Source organism: Epinephelus fuscoguttatus, linkage group LG11 (assembly GCF_011397635.1).
Source record: "Epinephelus fuscoguttatus linkage group LG11, E.fuscoguttatus.final_Chr_v1".
Classification (NCBI taxonomy): Eukaryota; Metazoa; Chordata; class Actinopteri; order Perciformes; family Serranidae; genus Epinephelus; species Epinephelus fuscoguttatus.
This window is the reverse complement of record NC_064762.1, coordinates 29693809-29716116: the sequence shown is the minus strand read 5'-3', so window position 1 is coordinate 29716116 and position 22308 is coordinate 29693809. Positions and strand designations below refer to the sequence as shown.

Sequence of the window (22308 nt, the reverse complement as noted above, 5' to 3'; positions counted from 1 at the left end):
ACTTCTCGCCCTGCTGCAGGAGGCCTTGACCCCCAGCCTCGAAGACTCCACCGTGGTGAGGGACTTGAAGGCTGCTGCAAAGAATAACTTGAGGACTAGGTATGCTACGGTCTCGCTCTTTCTGTGTGTGCGTGTGTGTGTGTGTGTGTGTGTGCGTGTGCGCACGTACAATAGTCAGTGGTAGGCCAAATCAAAACATTACAAAAGCAAAGTTTTGTATTTTATATGTGCATTTTCTTCTCATTTTACTGATTAGTTGTAGCAGTTAATAATTTATAATCCATGCACTTTTTTGTTTGTATGTGTGAGATTGTTTATTTGTATGCATGCCATGTTTATCCTCATACTGTGATACCAAAAATAATTTGTGAAATGTCTTTAAGATATGATGCGCAGAAGGACACATTGTATGCAGCATCAGCACTGGATCCTCGCTTTAAGGCCCTACCATCCCTGTCCGCTAAAGAGACACCTTCTCCAGACTGCAGTCTGAGGCTGCCACTGCTGCATGTTTAAGTATTTTAAAAAAAAACCTGTTCAATTTAATAAGAATGTTTTCATTGAGAATTAAAAGATTCTCTATTGGATTATAAGGAATAGTATAAAATATAAAAGAGTTCACAAATGATTTTCAATCTATTTATTTATTTATTTATTTATTCATTTATTTATTTCTGTTTTGTTTTTTTTCTGTCTTATTCAACAGCAAAATACTGATGGTAGTGATGCTGAGGAAGGAGCTGAGGAGATGGAGGAAGCGACTTCGTCCAAGAAGCCCAAGAAATCCAGCACCTTGGAGTCTCTCCTTGGGGCAGTCTACTTACCAACAGTAAAGGAAAATGAACAGGAAACTCCAGCAAAGAGGGCTCAGGATGAAATCAGAAGATACAGGGCGGAAAAACCTGCTGGGCTGAATGAAAATCCTCTGACCTAGTGGAGGTCAAATGAAAGGGACTATCCACTGTTGGCTCGCCTGGCCAAGCAATACCTTTGTGTCCCAGGGACCAGTATTGCATCAGAGAGGGTGTTTTCAACTCAGGTGATATTGTCACTGCAAAAAGGAGCTGCCTAACCCCAGATCATGTCAATGAGCTCCTTTTCCTAAACAAGAATCTCACAATTACCAAGTGAGAACAAAGTCACAATAACAGGACTTGACTTTAGACAGTTTAAGTTTACTTTTAGTTTTGTAACCATTGTTATTATTTTTGCACTTTAAGAAACAATGCCTTAATGCAGTTTGCAGTGATGGAGTGTTGTGGTTCAAGTACACTTTCACTTGCAATTCCTTTCTAATGTCAAAATTGCACTTTTGAGACTTGAGACAGTTTTGTTTACAGTTCAAGTTTGAACTGTCCAATTTACATGTTTGCACTTAAAACCTATTGTTTATAGTGGAGAAAAAATAAAGTGCATTTGTATTTTGTAACACAGTTGAGGCATTTTCATTATTTAAGAGCAGATCGAATCGAATCGAATCGTGATTAATCGATTCAGAACCTTATGAATCTAAATCAAATCGATTTAGGAAATTGGCCATGATACCCAGCCCTAGTCGTAACAGCACGTACTCCAGCCCATACCCAAGGGTCTGTAGTGTAAAGAGTTAATCCTAATCAAGTAGAATGGTTATACTGCATAAAGTGATTAAGAAAATAAAGCCATGTGACCATCATATAACCATGTTTTATGCATAAGTCCTTATAATACTGAGTGAGATGCATTTATATGTGTTAAAACATTGTTATACATATCAAAGTATTCATAATATGAGTTCACGTTGTATCCATACGCATTCAAATATAAACTATCATATTCTGTACAATGATAACACACACACACACATTCAAATGTCTGTATTACCTGATGCACATTAAAGGTTCGTACTGCATGAGAGCACATGAGAGCACAAGGGGCTGCATAAAGAAAGTCCCTAAAATTCACGTTTTTTAAAAATAAAGTGAAAGTGAATCCGGAGCTAAGGGTGGAAAACTTGGGGAATTCCAGGCTCAAAACGAAAGCATTACACCATTAAAATCGGGCCTGCTCATGATTGGACAAAAAGAAAAAGGCTTCCACCAATAGAATCGGATTAAAGTGGGATGGATTAACAGAGAGAGGTGGAGACTCCACCCAGTCTCCACCAGCATAAAAGTAGATGTGCTGAGAAGTGGTTTTCAGTCCTGCTCCGGGGCTTGACTCGATGAGTTGTATGTGTTAAGCTTGTGAACACATTAAACTCGATTGCATCGGACTCTGCCTGTCTCCAGTGTTTCTTTGAGCATTGATTAAACCCATTTAATCCCAAATTTTCCCAGACACAAAAATATCCAAATCATGTGTCATTAGTATCCTTTGAAACAATCAATCATAATTTTTAGAAATTTTCATGGAAAAGTGTGTGAAAAAGTGTGTTTTATGATCGGTCACAATTGTGACTGGTGGGATACTGTGTGGTATCAACCATTGGACAGACTAAATATAGGTCTATTTGACCTGTGCAGTGTGTTTGTGTGTGTGTTTCTGTGTGTGTGTGTGTTTGTTTGTGTGTGTGTGTGTGTGTGTGTGTGTGTGTGCGTATGTGCGTGTGTGCGCGTGAGTGTATAACATCCTTATATATAAAGGCTAGTTATTATCACTTTTAAAAGTTCCAGCATTGCCTCTAAATGCTCTCTCATTGTAGTGTGAATATTTTACATATAAGCCCTATACTATCGGCTAGCAATATGAATACTGGGAGCACCGTTATGAATATTGAGGTTAAGACAAAAAACAACAACAATCATCAATGTATTTCAACATTGTAACTTTAGTGCAACTTACTTTAGTGCAACATTCATTTGAAAACGTTCATTTTTAGTGCAAAATTCATTTGAACACATTCATTTTTAGTGCAGTATACATTGAGCACACTGAACATGAAGGTAAACATTTAGGATAGAGGTAGCTGCTGAACATGCTTTCAAGTATAGGCCTACACTGACTGACTGAACAACAAAATAAAATAGGTTGTAGAACAAAGAGCAAAGATATGCCTTTTATTTATAAAAAATAACATCTTTTCCTGGAACATTTAGGACATTTTGATGTTTTTTTTCAGCTTTTTTTCCCTAGACTCCAAAGTACTGTTTGTTTGTAACTGTATGCAACCACAACCACACTGTATGTGACCACATTAAACAAAGTTGAGTAATTGCAAATGCATATATCAATACTAGACACCTTAAACATGATGTGTACCAAAAATCTATGTCCTATATTTATGTTAACATACTTTACTAACCTTTTCTGTGTGAGCTTCCTTGCTGCCATCCTCTTCACGCAAACAGGAAGTAAACAGCTCTGGTCATGTGACAATGTACAGTAAACATGCGACACTGCACATATTTCATTGAGACCCTTTATTATTTCAATATCTGCTGGAAATGCATTGATAGATCATTCAGTAACATTTTTATAGCCTTAGAAATGAAACTTTTTTTTACGGTCACTATTGTGACCGGTGGGATTACATGGGTTAACTGACTCTAAGGTACCAGATTGACATCTGAGGACAATTGAGAAGCAACGTTGACGAAAAGGTCGGGAGCCTACAGGCCCACTTCCAGGCACCAATTTTTACCTCTACAGGTCCCGTAGCACTAAAATAAAGAAAGACAAAGCAATGAGTCATCTGGTATCATCTACAGCTCAAACAACCCCAACATTAGTTTGCTCACATACTAGAATATTAATGCCAATTCATTATGGGACCACTGCAGCTCATCAGGAAAATACAAATAGGGATATTTCTTTTTTGTACTAAAATGACTAATTTTAGAATGATTTTTCGACTAGGAATTTCACAGTCAGTATGGACAGGATGATTACACAGAGCAGTAACTGTTTTAGTGTACTTCTGCCTATGTAAGTGAAGTTTAAAGATAGACTGATCATGAGTCAGAAGTCAGTAATTACAGTCACACTTACTTTTGACCAAGGATGTTTTCCAGCTGGAGCTCTGGGAAAAAAAAAACAAGCAACACAAAATAATATGAGTAATAATAACTGGTGATAATGAAACTGCATATATATAGGGGTTTTGGGGGGGGGGTTTTCCTTATCGGCTGTGAGGGTCCAAAGGACAGAGGGATGTCGCATGCTGTAAAGCCCTCTGAGGCAAATTTTTATTTGTGATATTGGGCTTTATAAATAAAATTCATTGATTGATTGATTTATCAGTTGACTCTGCACTTATTGTGTGTGTGAACATGATTTTATTAGATCAGTAAATCTAATGCTTACCGGTGAATAGGAAACTCCAAGAGACTTTGTGATTTCATGCAATGCTATTTCATTGAGGCGACTTTGCAGGAGTTTGCCTTCATAGTACAGACAGTCCACAGTGAGGAGGACCTTCGGGTTGGTCACCTGTCTGTTGCTTGGAGCTACAACATGGTCAGGATTGAAGGTGTGATGCATCACCACAAGGATTGCTGTTTTACCACCTGTAAGCACAGATGTAACAAGATTTTTTTTAATGTAAAATGTGGAACTTCTCAACTGATTGACCCATCAAGGTGAAACTGCTCAATGAATGCCTGAAGGCATTCCCCACCTGGCATGTTCTCCAAGGCCTCACTGATGTCCGTTCCAACTCGTGAAGCGATGGGACAGAAAACCAGAAGGTAGTCACTGTCTTCAAGAACGGACACTTCAGTTTGGCCAGTGTTTCTAAGGTGTCCAACAAGCTCTTGGTGAGCATTATTAGTTTTTCCAGCCAAATGGACAAAGAACTTTTCTCCCATCACTGAAGACAAAGAAAAATTTTTACATCAGTATTAAGCTGTTACATACAGTAGTTGGGTTTTGTATGTAAAATCCCATAGGCTTATGCTAATAACATTAGCATGTTGTATTTGTGGGGAAAATGTGTCCAGCAAAAGACAACTGCTTTGTCTGTGAATGCTGCAAGTTATAGTGAAGCTAATTTGTGTGCTTGTGTTTGAAATTGAGCTGGAAATTAAGCCATGTTTAACGTGTGTTTTGAAACAACTAAACTTTAAAGCACTTCACAGAAACCTCCTCCGCCAACTTGCATTTTGGAGGTGTAACTGCAATGTGACACAGACACACCACCGCACAAGTATAAATGCTCACAACGGCGTAGGCCACGTGTATGGTCTGCTGCACAATTATAAATCCCGCTTTACTCTGTACTTTTTGAAACTAATTCGATAGCTGCGATCATGGAAGCGCATCAAGTGGCAACTTCAGGGGCTCAAAAATGAAGCTAACACCAAAACACTGTTGCCAACTCCTCAGTAAGAAAAGTAGCTATTGGCTGTCCTAAAAGTCGCTGGAATTCGCTAAATGACGTCATCGCTTAATTTGCATTATTGTCCATATACATGTAATTGTAATGGTTGCTGTAGGAGAGAGGAATAACGTCGTGGGAGAGACAAAAACTGAGTAAAAAACACCCTGAATATGTTTAGAACTACAAATGAACCTTCTTTCAGTGATTTATATTAGACAAAGAAAATTTTACATTTACATCCTGCCCTGACTGTAAGCCAGGTCGGGATCAGAGCGATAGATCAGCCAGCGGCGGTTCCGCGCATGCACGATTCACTTGCAATCTGGACGTGGAGGGGTTAACATCTCCTGCTCTGACTGCAGCTGGGAGGGAGGATTCGGCCGCCTGTGAGTGCTTTGGGATGGGGGAGGAGCCCACGGCAGCATCCGCTGCTCGTTGAGAAGAATAAGAATGATACGTGCTTTCATGTCAAAGTCTCCAAAAGTCTTCAGTAACATCAGAAAAAGTCACTAGATTTGTCGCTCGTCACTTTTTTGAAAAAGAGTCGCTAGAGGGGTCTGAAAAGTTGCTAAATATAGTGACAAAGTCGCTAAGTTAGTAGTCTCGCTCACCAGACCTTTCTCAAGAAAAGAAAGGTCTGGCTGGGCCGCCTCTCACTTTAAGATTGGAGAAAAAAACGCCCCAGCTTTTTTTATTAGTTTCAACCAATCACAATCGTTCTTGGCGGTGCCACAGCAATGGTGCGCTTGCAAAAATATTGCCGGGGGGAAACAGGTTTTGGTGTACCCACAAAAATATCACCTACAGGACGCAAACCATGGCAGAAAAATGGCTACATCCCCGCAAGATCAAACACCGCAAAAGTTAGTTAAGGACGTGTTGAAAACTGCTACCGGAGGTGGTAGGGCGGGACTTTAGCAGGTGGCTCGTTCCGCCCAATGAGAGGCTGATCTATGCGGCAAACTTCAGCCCACTCAGACTACTAAGTTGGCAACACTGCGCCGAAGCGCCAAAATCTGCAGTTCATCAAATAGCCACTTGAGGGTGGCTTTGGAAGTGAGTCAATCCTCATAGACCCCCATGTTACTTTACAGCAAAAATAAACATGTTTACAGCCTGGTGAAAATAGTTTTAGTCTCTATAGTTAATTTCAACATTCTTGACAACTGTATGCATTTTTAACAATAACTCACTAATTTACATTTTATTAAGAATTAAAGTTAACTTTTGATTGACAGACTGTCTGCTGATAGTGATCTTGGATTCTCAGTCAGATCCACCACTCACTCCTCCACAGCTCCACCCTGTCATCCAAATATGGTCACTTCTGGCATCCATAAAACCAACATGATGATGTCCAAAATGCTTAACTCAAACTTCAAGTCGGACGCATTGCAATGTATTCACACTCACAAACAACCTCACAACACCTGTCTCTAGAATGATAAGGCCTCCCTATGTCAACATGAGTCATGAGTTTTTAAAGGGGATGTGGCAAAATGGTGTGTGCATGTGTGTGTGTGTGTGTGTGTGTGTGAGAGAGAGAGAGAGAGAGAGAGAGAGAGAGAGAGAGAGACTAAAGCTGTCAGACAAATGTATCAAAGTAAAAAGCCTCTAACATAAAGTGGGGTAGCAGTATAAAGATGCAAAAAATTAAATACTCAAGTAAAGTAGGCCACAAGGTACTTAGCTGCATTTCACTCATGAGCACCACATGCACAAATTATAAAAACAGTAAACTTGTTTTCTCACCACTCCTCTCTGTCTGGGTCATGTCTCTGAGGAGGAGATAAGGAAACTTTTAGTCAACACACTTCAAAACAATACGATAAAGTTAAGCAAGGATCTTGCTGACGTGCTGACGTGTGTTTCTGTGACTGTTTAAGCACCTATAGCTCTCCTCCTTTCTACGACTTTCTCGCTAATCTCTTAGCTGTTGTTTGCACGCTCTTAGCCTTGGTAGCTACATTAGCTTAGCCATGGCTTCTCCTTCTCCTGCCCTCTGTTGCCCGGTGTGTCAAATGTTCAGTTATGCCTCTGCCTCCTTTAGCGACAGTGGTAATTGTAACAAGTGTAGCTTATTTGCTGCGTTGGAGGCGAGGCTTAGTGAATTAGAAGCGCGGCTCCGCACCATGGAAAACCATTCAGCAGCTGCGGTAGTTAGCCAGTCCCCTGTAGCCGGTGCGGAGCCACATAGCATAGCCTTAGCCTCTGCTAACTGTCCTCCGGTAACTCCCGTTCAGCCGGGAGGTTGGGTTACGGTTCGCCAGAAGCACAGCTCCAAGCCGAAGCCCACGGCTCACCACCAGCCTGTTCACGTTTCCAACCGCTTTTCCCCACTCAGCGACACACCCGCTGAGGATAAAACTCTGGTTATTGGCAGCTCTATTCTGAGAAACGTGAAGTTAGCAACACCAGCGACCATAGTCAAATGTATCCCTGGGGCCAGAGCGACATTGAATCTAATTTAAAACTGCTGGCTAAAGCTAAACGTAGATTCAGTAAGATTGTTATTCACGTCGGCTTAAATGACACCCTGTTACGCCAATCGGAGGTCACTAAAATTAATATTGCTTCGGTGTGTGAATATGCAAAAACGATGTCGGACTCCGTAGTTTTCTCTGGACCCCTCCCAAATCTGACCAGTGATGACATGTTTAGCCGCATGTCATCATTTAACCGCTGGCTGTCCAGGTGGTGTCCAGCAAACGATGTGGGTTTTGTTAATAATTGGCAAACTTTCTGGGAAAACCTGGTCTTATTAGGAGAGACGGCATTCATCCCACTTTGGATGGAGCTGCTCTCATTTCTAGGAACCTGGCAAACTTTATTAGTAATTTAAATCCCTGACAACCCAGAGTTGAGACCAGGACTCAGAGTCGCAGTCCTAAACACCTCTCTCTGAGCTTCTAGTTCAGTTACCCAGCCATAGTTTTAATAGTTTTATACAAACGGTGTCTGTCCCCGACCACCTAAATTATCTAAATCTAAAATTAAACAAAGAGGAGTTGTGCATAACAACCTCATAAAAATTAAAACCTCTTCTGTGACAGAAAGACAAAACAGGAGAATTAAATGCGGACTGTTAAATATCAGGTCTCTATCGTCTAAAGCAGTGTTAGTAAACGAATTAATATCAGATAATCATATTGATTTACTCAGTCTCACTGAAACCTGGCTGTGTCAGATGAATATGTTAGTCTAAATGAGTCCACTCCTCCCAGTCATAATAATACCCACATTCCTCGAGGCAGCGGCCGAGGAGGGGGAGTTGCAGCCATTTTTAACTCTAGTCTGTTAATCAGTCCTAAACCTAAACTAGATTATAATTCATTTGAAAGCCTCGTTCTTAGTCTTTTACATCCGACCTGGAAAACCTCAGCCACTTTTATTTGTTATAGTGTACCGTGCTCCTGGCCCGTATTCTGAATTTTTATCTGAATTCTCAGAGTTTTTATCCAGTTTAGTTCTTAAATCAGATAAAGTTATTATTGTAGGCGATTTTAACATTCATGTCGACGTTGATAATGACTCCTTGGCTACCGCGTTTATCTCATTATTAGACTCCATTGGCTTCAGTCAGGGTGTACATGAACCTACTCATTGTTTTAACCATACCCTTGATCTAGTTCTGACGTATGGAATTGAAATTGATAACCTAAAAGTCTTTCCACAGAATCCCTCGCTATCGGATCATTATCTGATTACTTTTGATTTCTTTTTACTCGATTACACGCCACTCAGCAACAGTTACTATACTAGATGTTTATCAGATAGTGCTGTCGCAAAACTTAAGGAAAAGATTACTTCGTCGTTAAATTCAATACCAATACCTTCAGTAACAGAGGTTTCCGTGCCGACTTTAACCTCTCCCGAATTGATCATTTTGTTGATAGCACCGTAGGCTCGCTCTGAACAACGCCGACTCTGTAGCTCCTCTTAAAAAGAAGTTAAAAAAGCAAGAAAGTTCGCTCCTTGGTATAACTCTCAAACCCGTAAGTTAAAAAAAATATCGCGAAAATTTGAAAGGAATTGGTGATTAACCAAACTGGAAGAATCTCGTTTAATCTGGACAGACAGTCTCAAAACTTATAAGAGGGGCCTCCGAAATGCCAGAGCAAACTATTACTCAGCTCTAATAGAAGACAATAAGAACAACCCCAGGTTTCTTTTCAGCACTGTAGCCAGGCTGACTGAGAGTCAAAGCTCTATTGAGCCTTGTATTCCTTTAGCCCTTAGCAGTAATGATTTTATGAGCTTTTTAATGACAAAATTCTAACTATTAGAGGCAAAATTCATGACCTCCTGCCCTCAGATAGTACCTATCTAACCTCAAACACAGCTGTAAAATCTAATATATATTTAGATTGCTTCTCCCCAATTTCTCTTCAAGAATTGACTGCAGTGATTTCTTCATCCAAATCATCAACGTGTCTCTTAGACCCCATCCCAACTAGGCTACTTAAGGAGGTCTTTCCTTTAGTTAACACTCATATATTAGATATGATCAATATATCCTTATTAACAGGCTATGTACCACAGTCTTTTAAGGTAGCTGTAATTAAACCTCTACTAAAAAAGCCCACCCTGGATCCAGAGGTGTTAGCCAACTATAGACCAATATCTAATCTTCCCTTTATGTCAAAGATCCTTGAGAAAGTAGTCGCAGACCAGCTGTGTGATTTTCTCCAGGATAATAATTTATTTGAGGAATTTCAGTCAGGATTTAGAGTGCATCATAGCACTGAGACAGCTCTAGTTAAAATTACAAATGACCTTCTGATTGCTTCAGACAAAGGACTGTCTCTGTACTTGTTTTATTAGATCTTAGTGCGGCGTTTGACACAATTGACCATCAAATTCTGCTGCAGAGACTGGATCACTTAATTGGCTTAAAAGGTTCAGCACTAAGCTGGTTTAAATCTTATTTATCTGATCGTTTTCAATTTGTTGGCGTTCGCAATGAACCATCCTTACGTACTAAAGTTTGTTTTGGAGTTCCATGAGTTCTGTGCTCGGACCAATCCTGTTTACTCTATATATGCTTCCTTTAGGTAACATCATTAGAAATCACTCTATAAATTTCCATTGTTATGCGGATGATACTCAGTTGTATTTATCAATGAAGCCAGAAGAAAGTAATCAATTAACTAAACTCCATAATTGCCTTAAAGACATAAAAACTTGGATGAGCACCAATTTCCTGATGTTAAATTCAGACAAAACTGAAGTTATTGTTCTTGGCCCCAAACAACTCAGAGACTCTTTATCTGATGACATAGTTTCTCTAGATGGCATTGCTCTGGCCCTGCCACTACCGTAAGAAACCTCGGAGTAACATTTGATCAAGATTTGTCTTTTAATTCTCATTTAAAGCAAACCTCACGGACTGCATTTTTCATCTGCGTAATATTGCGAAAATTAGGCCTATCCTGACCGAAAGATGCAGAAAAATTGGTCCACGCTTTTGTTACCTCAAGGCTGGATTATTGTAACTCTCTATTATCAGGTAGCTCTAGTAAGTCCTTAAAAACTCTCCAGCTAATTCAGAATGCAGCAGTGTACTAACAGGAACTAAGAAAGCGATCATATCTCTCCTGTTTTAGCTTCTCTGCACTGGCTCCCTGTAAAATCCAGAATTGAATTTAAAATCCTACTGTTAACTTATAAAGCTCTAAATGGTCAAGCTCCATCATATCTTAGAGAGCTCATAGTGCCATATTATCCCACCAGAACACTGCGCTCTGAGAACGCAGGGTTACTCGTGGTCCCTAAAGTCTCCAAAAGTAGATCAGGAGCCAGAGCCTTTAGCTATCAGGCTCCTCTCCTGTGGAATCATCTTCCTGTTACGGTCCGGGAGGCAGACACCGTCTCCACATTTAAGACTAGACTTAAGACTTTCCTCTTTGATAAAGCTTATAGTTAGGGCTGGCTCAGGCTTGTCCTGTACCAGCCCCTAGTTAGGCTGACTTAGGCCTAGTCTGCCGGAGGACGCCTCTATAATCCACCGGGCCCCTTCTCTCCTTCTCTCTCTCTCTCTCTCTCGTATCCTATTACTGCATCTAGCTAACCCGGCCATTCTGGATGTCACTAACTCGGCTTCTTCTCCGGAGCCTTTGTGCTCCACTGTCTCTCAGATTAACTCATATCACAGCGGTGCCTGGACAGCGTGGCGTGTGTGTGGTTGTGCTGCTGCCGTGGTCCTGCCAGATGCCTCCTGCTGCTGCTGCCATCATTAGTCATTAGTCATACTTCTTCTGTTATTATACACATATGATTATTGTCACACATGTATACTGCCAGGTATTAATACATACTTTCAACATATTGTACCGCAGTAACCAGAACTATAACTATAATATTATTACTTCCATTAATGTTGTTGTAAGATACTGTCATTACCTGCATATCTCTCTCTCGCTCTCTCTCTCTCTCTCTCTCTCTCTCTCTCTCTCTCTCTCTCTCCCTGTGTCATATGGATTACTGTTAATTTATCATTTTGATCTGTTCTGTACGACATCTATTGCACGTCTGTCCGTCCTGGAAGAGGGATCCCTCCTCAGTTGCTCTTCCTGAGGTTTCTACCGTTTTTTTTCCCCCGTTAAAGGGTTTTTTTTGGGGAGTTTTTCCTTATCCGCTGTGAGGGTCTTAAGGACAGAGGGATGTCGTATGCTGTAAAGCCCTGTGAGGCAAATTGTGATTTGTGATATTGGGCTTTATAAATAAAATTGATTGATTGATTGATTGATCAGCATATGTGCGTCACAAACTCTTGTCACAGCTGCTCTGCACAAGCTTGCTCCAGACACAGCCAACGTTACCTTAGAGGTCTAGAGCAGGGCTGCCCAATTAGTTTTGGCCCGCGGCCCATGCTCAAATTTTCAATAATTAAATAATTATTATTTTCCCGCTGCCAGCAGTCGGAATATCTCTTTAAATATTTATTTATTGTTGCATTTCCTCTACTGACCACAAATCAGCATTGTGTTACATTGAGGGTAGGGTGGCGCTGTTTAGCTCCCGTCAGCTCAAATCCGGCCGGAACTGACCAGAGAGGGGGAAGATGCTGGGATGGAGGCATGGAGCGTGTGAGGAATTGGCACACTGACAAAAGAAAGTTTAAAAATTGTTGGGAACACGAGTACTTTTTTACTGAAATTGATTCCAAGGCAGTATGTCTAATATGCAAGCTGAGAGTCGCTGTTTTAAAAGAATACAATCTCCGTTGCCACTTCGAAACCCAGCATTCCCATCAGTTCTCAAAATACACCGGAGACGAGAGAAAGGTGAAGGCTGGAGACCTGCTATCAAAGTTAACCTCCCAACAACGTACCCTACTCCAGCCGTCAACTGTACAAGAGAATGCCACTCGGGCAAGTTATCAGCTTAGCTCCATCATTGTCAGAAGCGGACGACCGTTTGCTGTGGGTGATTTTGTGAAACAATGTCTGACAGTTGCTGCTGACACCGTGTGCCCAAATCAGACGCGGGCTTTTTCCCAGATAAGTTTGTCACGGAACACCGTCACCCGCCGTGTGGAGGATATGGCCGAAGACGTTCGGGGCCAAATTGTCCAGAAAGCAGGTCAATTTTCTGCCTTCTCCATCGCGTGTGATGAAAGCACGGATATATCGGACTCGGCACAGCTGCTCGTCTTCCTGCGAGGCGTTAATGAGGACTTTGAAGTGTGTCAGGAACTCGCGGGCCTTGAAACACTGAAAGGGACAACAAAAGGAGTGGATGTTTTTATGGCAGTACAGCGAGTTATGGATAGGAACAGCTTAAAGTGGGAAAAGCTATCTGGCATCACGACCGACGGCGCCCCGGCTATGGTCGGTAAGAGAACAGGTCTCATTTATATATATCATAGTCATTTAATTAAATGCACTGCAACATGAATGTTTAGTTTTGGCCCGTGACCCTCCACCCTGATTCATTTTTGGCCCTCCACTGAGAAGTATTTGGGCACCCCTGGTCTAGAGCCTGCAAAGCTATTCCAAGTCATGGTCAGCAGGTCACAGCCACGCAAGGGTTACTTAAAACCTTTAAAGATGCTTACTTACGGAATAGATTGATAATTTGTTGGTAAAGTCTCTTGCATTGCTTTCTCACTCTTGACAGGAAGGCAATGACGGTCCCTCCCAGTCAGTGCAACACTTTCACTTTTGCTTTTACATGCTACGTGTTTTTCAAGCCGACTGCTGTCCTGAAGAGGAAGCGCAGAGAGAGAAGGAGAGAGAGAGAGAGAGAATGATCAGTTTGTAGCTGGGAGGGGTGACTGCAGTTAGTGCATTACATGGACACTGGCATTTATTATGTATTGTTTTTGTGCAGTGTCCTCACATGGAAAGAGTCTAAGCACTGAGGGAGAACAACTTTAACAGGTTAGATGTGGAGTGAGCCTGTTTCTTTAAGTGTTAACGTGCTAAAACTGTTGCAACATGTCATCATTCTCAGATAAAGCCACAGTGACCAGTGACCACACTTCCTCTATGCAACTGTGCAGCCTATTTCAAGGTTCTCCTTACATAGATTATAGATTTCTATAAACTACAGACTCCTAACAAGGCAATTAGGTATTGATAACTAATAAGATTTGTATTACCAACCTTGTAGAGGTTGATTGTAAAGAATATTGAAGTTATATATATCAGGCTGATCCATGTTTGCTGGATGTTTGTCATAACAACATTGTAAAGCAATATGTTTCTCGGCTGCTTGTTAAGCTCTTCTGTTCCCTGCCATCACATGCCTGCTGTGATGATGTGATTAATGGATTGAAGTTTGGATGGAAGTTTGAGTTAGAAGTTTGAAGGGAATTTCAATGTTATTTTTCTCACTTTATCTCTTCCTTTTGGCCCTTTTCACATCCAGCCACTTGCTTAATGTCTGTGTGTGCAGATCTGTATCCTTCCACCATTTTAATCTGTATTGTGCTTAAGATAGAATATTAGCGATCAAAAGCTTCAGCCCCAAAAACATATATATATATCAGCCTTCACAACTATACAATAGCAATAGCAATCATACCATCCTTCTGTTTTTGCAGATAATTATACATTCGTTATATGGCATATTTATTTTGTCCCTTCACAAATAATTATTTGTGACAACACTGCAACCAAGAATGTCATGCATGTTAATGACGGCCGTCATTGATCTTCTCACTTCTTGTTCATTTCAACAATAATGACTGTGAAAACGACCACCAATAATACCGTCGTAGCACCTACTCCAGCCCATGTCCAAGGGACCCGTAGCACTAAAATAAAGAAAGACAAAGCAATGAGTCATCTGGTATCATCTACAGCTCAAACAACCCCAACATTAGTTTGCTCACATACTAGAATATTAATGCCAATTCATTATGGGACCACTGCAGCTCATCAGGAAAATACAAATAGGGATATTTCTTTTTTGTACTAAAATGACTAACTTTAGAATGATTTTTCGACTAGGAATTTCACAGTCGGTATGGACAGGATGATTACACAAAGCAGTAACTGTTTTAGTGTACTTCTGCCTATGCAAGTGAAGTTTAAAGATAGACTGATCATGAGTCAGAAGTCAGTAATTACAGTCACACTTACTTTTGGCCAAGGATGTTTTCCAGCTGGAGCGCTGGAAAAAAAAAACAAGCAACACAAAATAATATGAGTAATAATAACTGGTGATAATGAAACTGCATATATATAGGGGTTTTGGGGGGGAGTTTTTCCTTATCGGCTGTGAGGGTCCAAAGGACAGAGGGATGTCGCATGCTGTAAAGCCCTCTGAGGCAAATTTTTATTTGTGATATTGGGCTTTATAAATAAAATTGACTGACTGATTGATTTATCAGTTGACTCTGCACTGATTGTGTGTGTGAACATGATTTTATTAGATCAGTAAATCTAATGCTTACCGGTGAATAGGAAACTCCAAGAGACTTCGTGATTTCATGCAATGCTATTTCATTGAGGCAAGTTTGCAGGAGTTTGCCTTCATAGAACAGACAGTCCACAGTGAGGAAGACCTTCGGGTTGGTCACCTGTCTGTTGCTTGGAGCTACAACATGGTCAGGATTGAAGGTGTGATGCATCACCACAAGGATTGCTTCTTTACCACCTGTAAGCACAGATGTAACAAGATTTTTTTTTAATGTAAAATGTGGAACTTCTCAACTGATTGACCCATCAAGGTGAAACTGCTCAATGAATGCCTGAAGGCATTCCCCACCTGGCATGTTCTCCAAGGCCTCGCTGATGTCCGTTCCAACTCGTGAAGCGATGGGACAGAAAACCAGAAGGTAGTCGCTGTCTTCAAGAACGGACACTTCAGTTTGGCCAGCGTTTCTAAGGTGTCCAACAAGCTCTTGGTGAGCATTATTAGTTTTTCCAGCCAAATGGACAAAGAACTTTTCTCCCATCACTGAAGACAAAGAAAAATTTTTACATCAGTATTAAGCTGTTACATACAGTAGTTGGGTTTTTTCTTATAGTTTTGAAATGACACATGACATGAGGACAGCACACTGACATACTACATATAGCCTACATACTGTTAAACAATAACACAACAACAACTATACACAAATACAACATCAAACAAAACATAACAGATATAGGGTGAAGGGAGAGGGGTGCAGAATAAATACAATAAAGTTCATTCATGAACCATTTTCCCAAGGTAAGATCTTATAATTAGCTGTAACATAGTTTTGAAAAGCTATAACACCATTATGTCGAACAGTCTTGCCAAAAAAGATTTTAAACCTTGGAGTGATTTCTCTTCTAACTTGTTGACTAGATTAAAATGAACTCTGGTGTGTTCGCCTGTTTGATTTAATTTGATTTTTTAAGGCTGGTATGAAAGCTGTCAATCAGGATGAAAACAAAAGCTAAAGAAGTATTAAATTCATCTGCTGACCCTGGGCACTGTCAAGAAAATGAGTTATTTACATATTTATGCCTTAAACTGAAGCTAGGCTAATTTATAGGGAACTGCCCATTGGTTCGACAGCCCATTGGTTCGACATCCCATTGTTCCGACCACATTAAACTCATTGTTCCCAAGTCCGTTCCGAAATCATCATGATGCCCTGTGGTTAAGGTCTGGTTAGGTTTAGGCACAAAAAACACTTGGTTAGGGTCAGGAAAAGATCATGGTGTGAGTTAAAATGAAAAAGAAAGTGACAAACTCATAAGCCGTGAGCCTGCTCCGCCTCAAGCCGGTCGCGGCACACCATACGCCCGTCGCGAGCCATTCAGCACCGCGGACAGTCGGACTAATGGGATGTCGAACCAATGGGCTGTCGAACCAATGACATGGACCCAATTTATAGAATGTAAAATGCCAGACTTGTGCTAATAACGTTAGCATGTTGTATTTGTTTAGAAAATGTGTTTAGTATAAGACAGTTGATTTGTCAGTGAACCTTGTGAGTTGTAATGGAGCCAAATTGTGTGCTGTTACCTTTGTTAAATGTTGCTGTTGTCCCTGGATTTATATGAGAAGAGGAAAAGATCGCTAGTTGCTAGGCTAATTCATACAATGTAAAATGCCATAGGCTTGTGCTAATAATGTTAGCATGTTATATTTGTTTGGAAAATGTGTTTGATATAAGACAGTTGTTTTGTCAGTGAACCTTGTGAGTTGTAATGGAGCCAAACTGCGTACCGTTACCTTTGTTAAATGTTGCTGTTGTCCCTGGTTTTATATGAGATGAGGAAAAGATCACAGGCCACTAGGCTAATTTACACAATGTAAAATGCCATAGGCTTGTGCTAATAATGTTAGCATGTTATATTTGTTTGGAAAATGTGTTTGATATAAGACAGTTGTTTTGTCAGTGAACCTTGTGAGTTGTAATGGAGCCAAATTGTGTGCCATTACTTTTGTTAAATGTTGCTCTTCTCTCTGGATTTATGTAAGAAGAAAAGATTGCTAGTTGCTAGGCTAAATTATACAATGTAAAATCCCATAGGCTTATGCTAATAACATTAGCATGTTGTATTTGTGGGGAAAATGTGTCCAGCAAAAGACAACTGCTTTGTCTGTGAATGCTGCAAGTTATAGTGAAGCTAATTTGTGTGCTTGTGTTTGAAATTGAGCTGGAAATTAAGCCATGTTTAACGTGTGTTTTGAATCAACTAAACTTTACAGCACTTCACAGAAACCTCCTCCGCCAACTTGCATTTTGGAGGTGTAACTGCAATGTGACACAGACACACCACCGCACAAGTATAAATGCTCACAACGGCGTAGGCCACGTGCATAGGCTACAGCGTATGGTCTGCTGCACAATTATAAATCCCGCTTTACTCTGTACTTTTTGAAACTAATTCGATAGCTGTGATCATGGAAGCACATCAAGTGGCAACTTCAGGGCTCAAAATGAAGCTAACACCAAAACACTGTTGCCAACTCCTCAGTAAGAAAAGTAGCTATTGGCTGTCCTAAAAGTCGCTGGAATTCGCTACATGACGACAGCGCTGAATTTGCATTATTGTCCATATACATGTAATTGTAATGGTTGCTGTAGGAGAGAGGAATAACGTCGTGGGAGAGACAAAAACTGAGTAAAAAACACCCTGAGTATGTTTAGAACTACAAATGAACCTTCTTTCAGTGATTTATATTAGACAAAGAAAATTTTACATTTACATCCCGCCCTGACTGTAAGCCAGGTCGGGATCAGAGCGATAGATCAGCCAGCAGCGGTTCCGCGCATGCACGATTCACTTGCAATCTGGACGTGGAGGGGTTAACATCTCCTGCTCTGACTGCAGCTGGGAGGGAGGATTCGGCCACCTGTGAGTGCTTTGGGATGGGGGAGGAGCCCACGGCAGCATCCGCTGCTCGTTGAGAAGAATAAGAATGATAGGTGCTTTCACGTCAGAGTCTCCAAAAGTCTCCAAAAACATCAGAAAAAGTCGCTAGATTTGTCGTTAGTCGCTTTTTTGAAAAAGAGTCGCTAGAGGGGTCTGAAAAGTTGCTAAATATAGCGACAAAGTCGCTAAGTTAGTAGTCTCACTCACCAGACCTTTCTCAAGAAAAGAAAGGTCTGGCTGGGCCGCCTCTCACTTTAAGATTGGAGAAAAAAACACCCCGGCTTTTTTTTATTAGTTTCAACCAATCACAATCGTTCTTGGCGGTGCCACAGCAATGGTGCGCTTGCAAAAATATTGCCGGGGGGAAACAGGTTTTGGTGTACCCACAAAAATATCACCTACAGGACGCGAACCATGGCAGAAAAATGGCTACATCCCCGCAAGATCAGACACTGCAAAAGTTAGTTAAGGACATGTTGAAAACTGACACCGGAGGTGGTAGGGCGGGACTTTAGCAGGTGGCTCGTCCCGCCCAATGAGAGGCTGATCTATGTGGCGAACTTCCGCCCACTCAGACTACTAAGTTGGCAACACTGCGCCGAAGCGCCAAAATCTGCAGTTCATCAAATAGCCACTTGAGGGTGGCTTTGGAAGTGAGTCAATCCTCATAGACCCCCATGTTACTTTACAGCAAAAATAAACATGTTTACAGCCTGGTGAAAATAGTTTTAGTCTCTATAGTTAATTTCAACATTCTTGACAACTGTATGCATTTTTAACAATAACTCACTAATTTACATTTTATTAAGAATTAAAGTTAACGGTGGGCTATTTTGATTGACAGACTGTCTGCTGATAGTGATCTTGGATTCTCAGTCAGATCCACCACTCACTCCTCCACAGCTCCACCCTGTCATCCAAATACGGTCACTTCTGGCATCCATAAAACCAACATGATGATGTCCAAAATGCTTAACTCAAACTTCAAGTCGGACGCATTGCAATGTATTCACACTCACAAACAACCTCACAACACCTGTCTCTAGAATGATAAGGCCTCCCTATGTCAACATGAGTCATGAGTTTTTAAAGGGGATGTGGCAAAATGGTGTATGCATGTGTGTGTGTGTGTGTGTGTGTGTGAGAGAGAGAGAGAGAGAGACTAAAGCTGTCAGACAAATGTAGCAAAGTAAAAAGCCTCTAACATAAAGTGGGGTAGCAGTATAAAGATGCAAAAAATTAAATACTCAAGTAAAGTAGGCCACAAGGTACTTAGCTGCATTTCACTCATGAGCACCACATGCACAAATTATAAAAACAGTAAACTTGTTTTCTCACCACTCCTCTCTGTCTGGGTCATGTCTCTGAGGAGGAGATAAGGAAACTTTTAGTCAACACACTTCAAAACAATACAATAAAGTTAAGCAAGGATCAGCATATGTGCGTCACAAACTCTTGTCACAGCTGCTCTGCACAAGCTTGCTCCAGACACAGCCAACGTTACCTTAGAGGTCTAGAGCCTGCAAAGCTATTCCGAGTCATGGTCAGCAGTTCACAGCCACGCAAGGGTTATTTAAAACCTTTAAAGATGCTTACTTACGGAATAGATTGATAATTTGTTGGTAAAGTCTCTTGCATTGCTTTCTCACGCTTGACAGGAAGGCAATGACGGTCCCTCCCAGTCAGTGCAACACTTTCACTTTTGCTTTTACATGCTACGTGTTTTTCAAGCCGACTACTGTGCTGAAGAGGAAGCGCAGAGAGAGAGAGAGAGAGAGAGAGAGAGAGAGAGAGAATGATCAGTTTGTAGCTGGGAGGGGTGACTGCAGTTAGTGCATTACATGGACACTGGCATTTATTATGTATTGTTTTTGTGCAGTGTCCTCACATGGAAAGAGTCTAAGCACTGAGGGAGAACAACTTTAACAGGTTAGATGTGGAGTGAGCCTGTTTCTTTAAGTGTTAAAACTGTTGCAACATGTCATCATTCTCAGATAAAGCCACAGTGACCGGTGACCACACTTCCTCTATGCAACTGTGCAGCCTATTTCAAGGTTCTCCTTACATAGATTATAGATTTCTATAAACTACAGACTCCTAACAAGGCAATTAGGTATTGATAACTAATAAGATTTGTATTACCAACCTTGCAGAGGTTGATTGTAAAGAATATTGAAGTTATATATATCAGGCTGATCCATGTTTGCTGGATGTTTGTCATAACAACATTGTAAAGCAATATGTTTCTCAGCTGCTCGTTAAGCTCTTCTGTTCCCTACTGGACATCGAAATGCAACCTTAAATATTTGTTGTGTTACACTTGACTCCATACAGTCGCACAGAAGGATTCAGTTGTAAATATTTAATATAAAAACATTAATTTAATCACATGCCTGCTCCTGCCTCCCCCTGATGCAGCCAACCTCCTCTCACAGACAGGCTGCTGACAGGAGGACCCGCCCCCCTGGTCCCAGTGCCGCTGACTGCTGCTGCCTTCAGGTGCTGCTCGTAAACTTCAAAACCAAGTGGTGAAAATAGGAATAAATGTGACTGATGGATTCACAAATTTGGGTAGATTGAAAAACAAAATAGACTATGTAAAAGGTAGATTTTTTTATACGAGAAAAAGTTGCATCAGCAGCATGAGGAAGCACATACAACAACTTTAATTTTAGGCTTTTATCAAATGACATACTTCAGTTGTGGTCACAGCTATCACACTCTGGTGCCTCAGCGCTGCATCTCAGTAACCTCATTACAGCATCAGTAGATTGGGTTTCGGGAGTGATTGATAACCGTCTTTTTATTCCAAACAAACACCACGGCAGCTCATGTCTCTGCTCCCTCCTGTGTATCCAAGTGTTTGTGTTACTCAGTGAGCTCCTGCTGTGTTTGGCTGGAAATAAATGCTGTGCACTTGCGGTTCATGATGACTCACAACTGAGAAGCACTGTCAGAGAAAATTCATTCTTGCCATGCTGTAACAACACACACATTATGTCTCATTTGTCTCAGCTTAAGTTAAAGTACATGTTTTTAAATATGTGGAGGAACATAAGTATAAAGTTGATTTTATTACCCATTATGAAGATGTAATAACCAAAAGTCTGTGGTTTGTATGTAACTAAGAACATTAATTCTGGTCATGAATACAATTTTGAGGTATTTGTACTTTGCTTGAGTATTTCCATTTTATGCATATTAACTTTAACAACTAATTACTTTGCAGATTCAAATTATTGTTGTAATATACAATCAACTAATACACGATATATGAGATGCTGTAAGATAGCCAGCAGTGCATAAAATAATTCGAATAAGACACATCTTTAGCAGCTGCAACATTAAAGTGGTGTGCACATGAATGCATCACTATTTATAATCCAATAATATTACACTCATTATTCTGAAATGGTAATGTAGGACCTTTACATGTAACAAAATATTTTTACACTGTGGTATTGTCAATTTTACTGAAGTTAAAGGTCTTAGTACTTCCTCCACTACTGCCAAAAGTATTTATTAGAAAGTGGTATCCAGAGTTGTGTACCTTCCCAAAACATCCAGACTTTCACAATATATATTATATTGTATGGGACTCCGGAAACATCACTGCAACGTCCACATATCTACAAATTATACAATTACAGTTTAAAATAACACTGTGCATGTACGGCACGGTGGTGCAGTGATTAGCAGAGTCTGCATGTTGTCCCCGTGTCAGTGTGTGTTTTCTCCAGGTACTCCGGCTTCCTCCCACAGTCCAAAGACATGCAGGTTAATTGGTGACTCTAAATTGTCCGTAGGTGTGAATGTGAGCGTGAATGGTTGTCTGACTCTATGTGTCAGCCCTGTGATAGTCTGGTGACCTGTCCAGGGTGTACCCTGCCTCTCGCTCAGTGTCAGCAGGGATAGGCTACAGGTCCCCACGACCCTCAAGAGGATAAACGGCTAGAAAATGGATGGATGGATGGATGGATGGATGGATAATAATAATAATAATAATAATAATGATGAGAAGAAGAAGAAGAAGAAGAAGGACTCAGAGAAAGCTCCATATTGAATAAAAGCAGATAACAGGATGTGCACAAAAATACAACACAAACAAATAAATATAATGACAGGAAAGTACACAACAACACATTATGCAACATTTGCATGCTTTTCTTAAAATATATATATTTATATGCTCATATT

The 22308-nt window shown here is 40.7% G+C and overlaps 2 protein-coding genes across 14 annotated transcripts in view; one reads left to right on the top strand and one right to left on the bottom strand.

Annotated features, from left to right (window-relative positions):
• Nucleotides 1-607, top strand: part of LOC125897631 (E3 SUMO-protein ligase ZBED1-like) — a 1123-nt gene extending 516 nt beyond the window's left edge. The window contains exons 1-2 of one of the 2 annotated variants that reach the window (XM_049591068.1): nucleotides 1-55; nucleotides 384-607. The exon at nucleotides 1-55 is cut by the window's left edge and continues 516 nt beyond it. In XM_049591068.1, the coding sequence (XP_049447025.1) occupies nucleotides 1-55; nucleotides 384-389 (61 nt within the window). In that variant the 3' untranslated portion in view covers nucleotides 390-607. Of the gene's footprint in view, nucleotides 100-383 lie in introns of both variants that reach the window. The other variant, XM_049591067.1, reaches the window with a different exon arrangement.
• si:ch211-245h14.1 (uncharacterized protein LOC563420 homolog) overlaps nucleotides 1-19873 on the bottom strand; it is a 54823-nt gene extending 34950 nt beyond the window's left edge. For 7 of the 12 annotated variants that reach the window (XM_049591056.1, XM_049591054.1, XM_049591060.1 and 4 more), the window contains exons 1-7: nucleotides 19712-19873; nucleotides 19450-19475; nucleotides 15518-15709; nucleotides 15204-15406; nucleotides 14890-14920; nucleotides 14533-14561; nucleotides 13363-13505 (exon numbers count right to left, since the gene is read on the bottom strand). In XM_049591056.1, coding sequence (XP_049447013.1) covers nucleotides 13363-13505; nucleotides 14533-14561; nucleotides 14890-14920; nucleotides 15204-15406; nucleotides 15518-15709; nucleotides 19450-19475; nucleotides 19712-19749 — 662 coding nt within the window. In that variant the 5' untranslated portion in view covers nucleotides 19750-19873. Of the gene's footprint in view, nucleotides 1-4284; nucleotides 4488-4597; nucleotides 4790-7051; nucleotides 7078-13362; nucleotides 13506-14532; nucleotides 14562-14889; nucleotides 14921-15203; nucleotides 15407-15517; nucleotides 15710-19449; nucleotides 19476-19615 lie in introns of all 12 variants that reach the window. The other 5 variants (XM_049591058.1, XM_049591062.1, XM_049591064.1 and 2 more) reach the window with 3 other exon arrangements.
• Between the last annotated feature and the right edge of the window lie 2435 nt (nucleotides 19874-22308).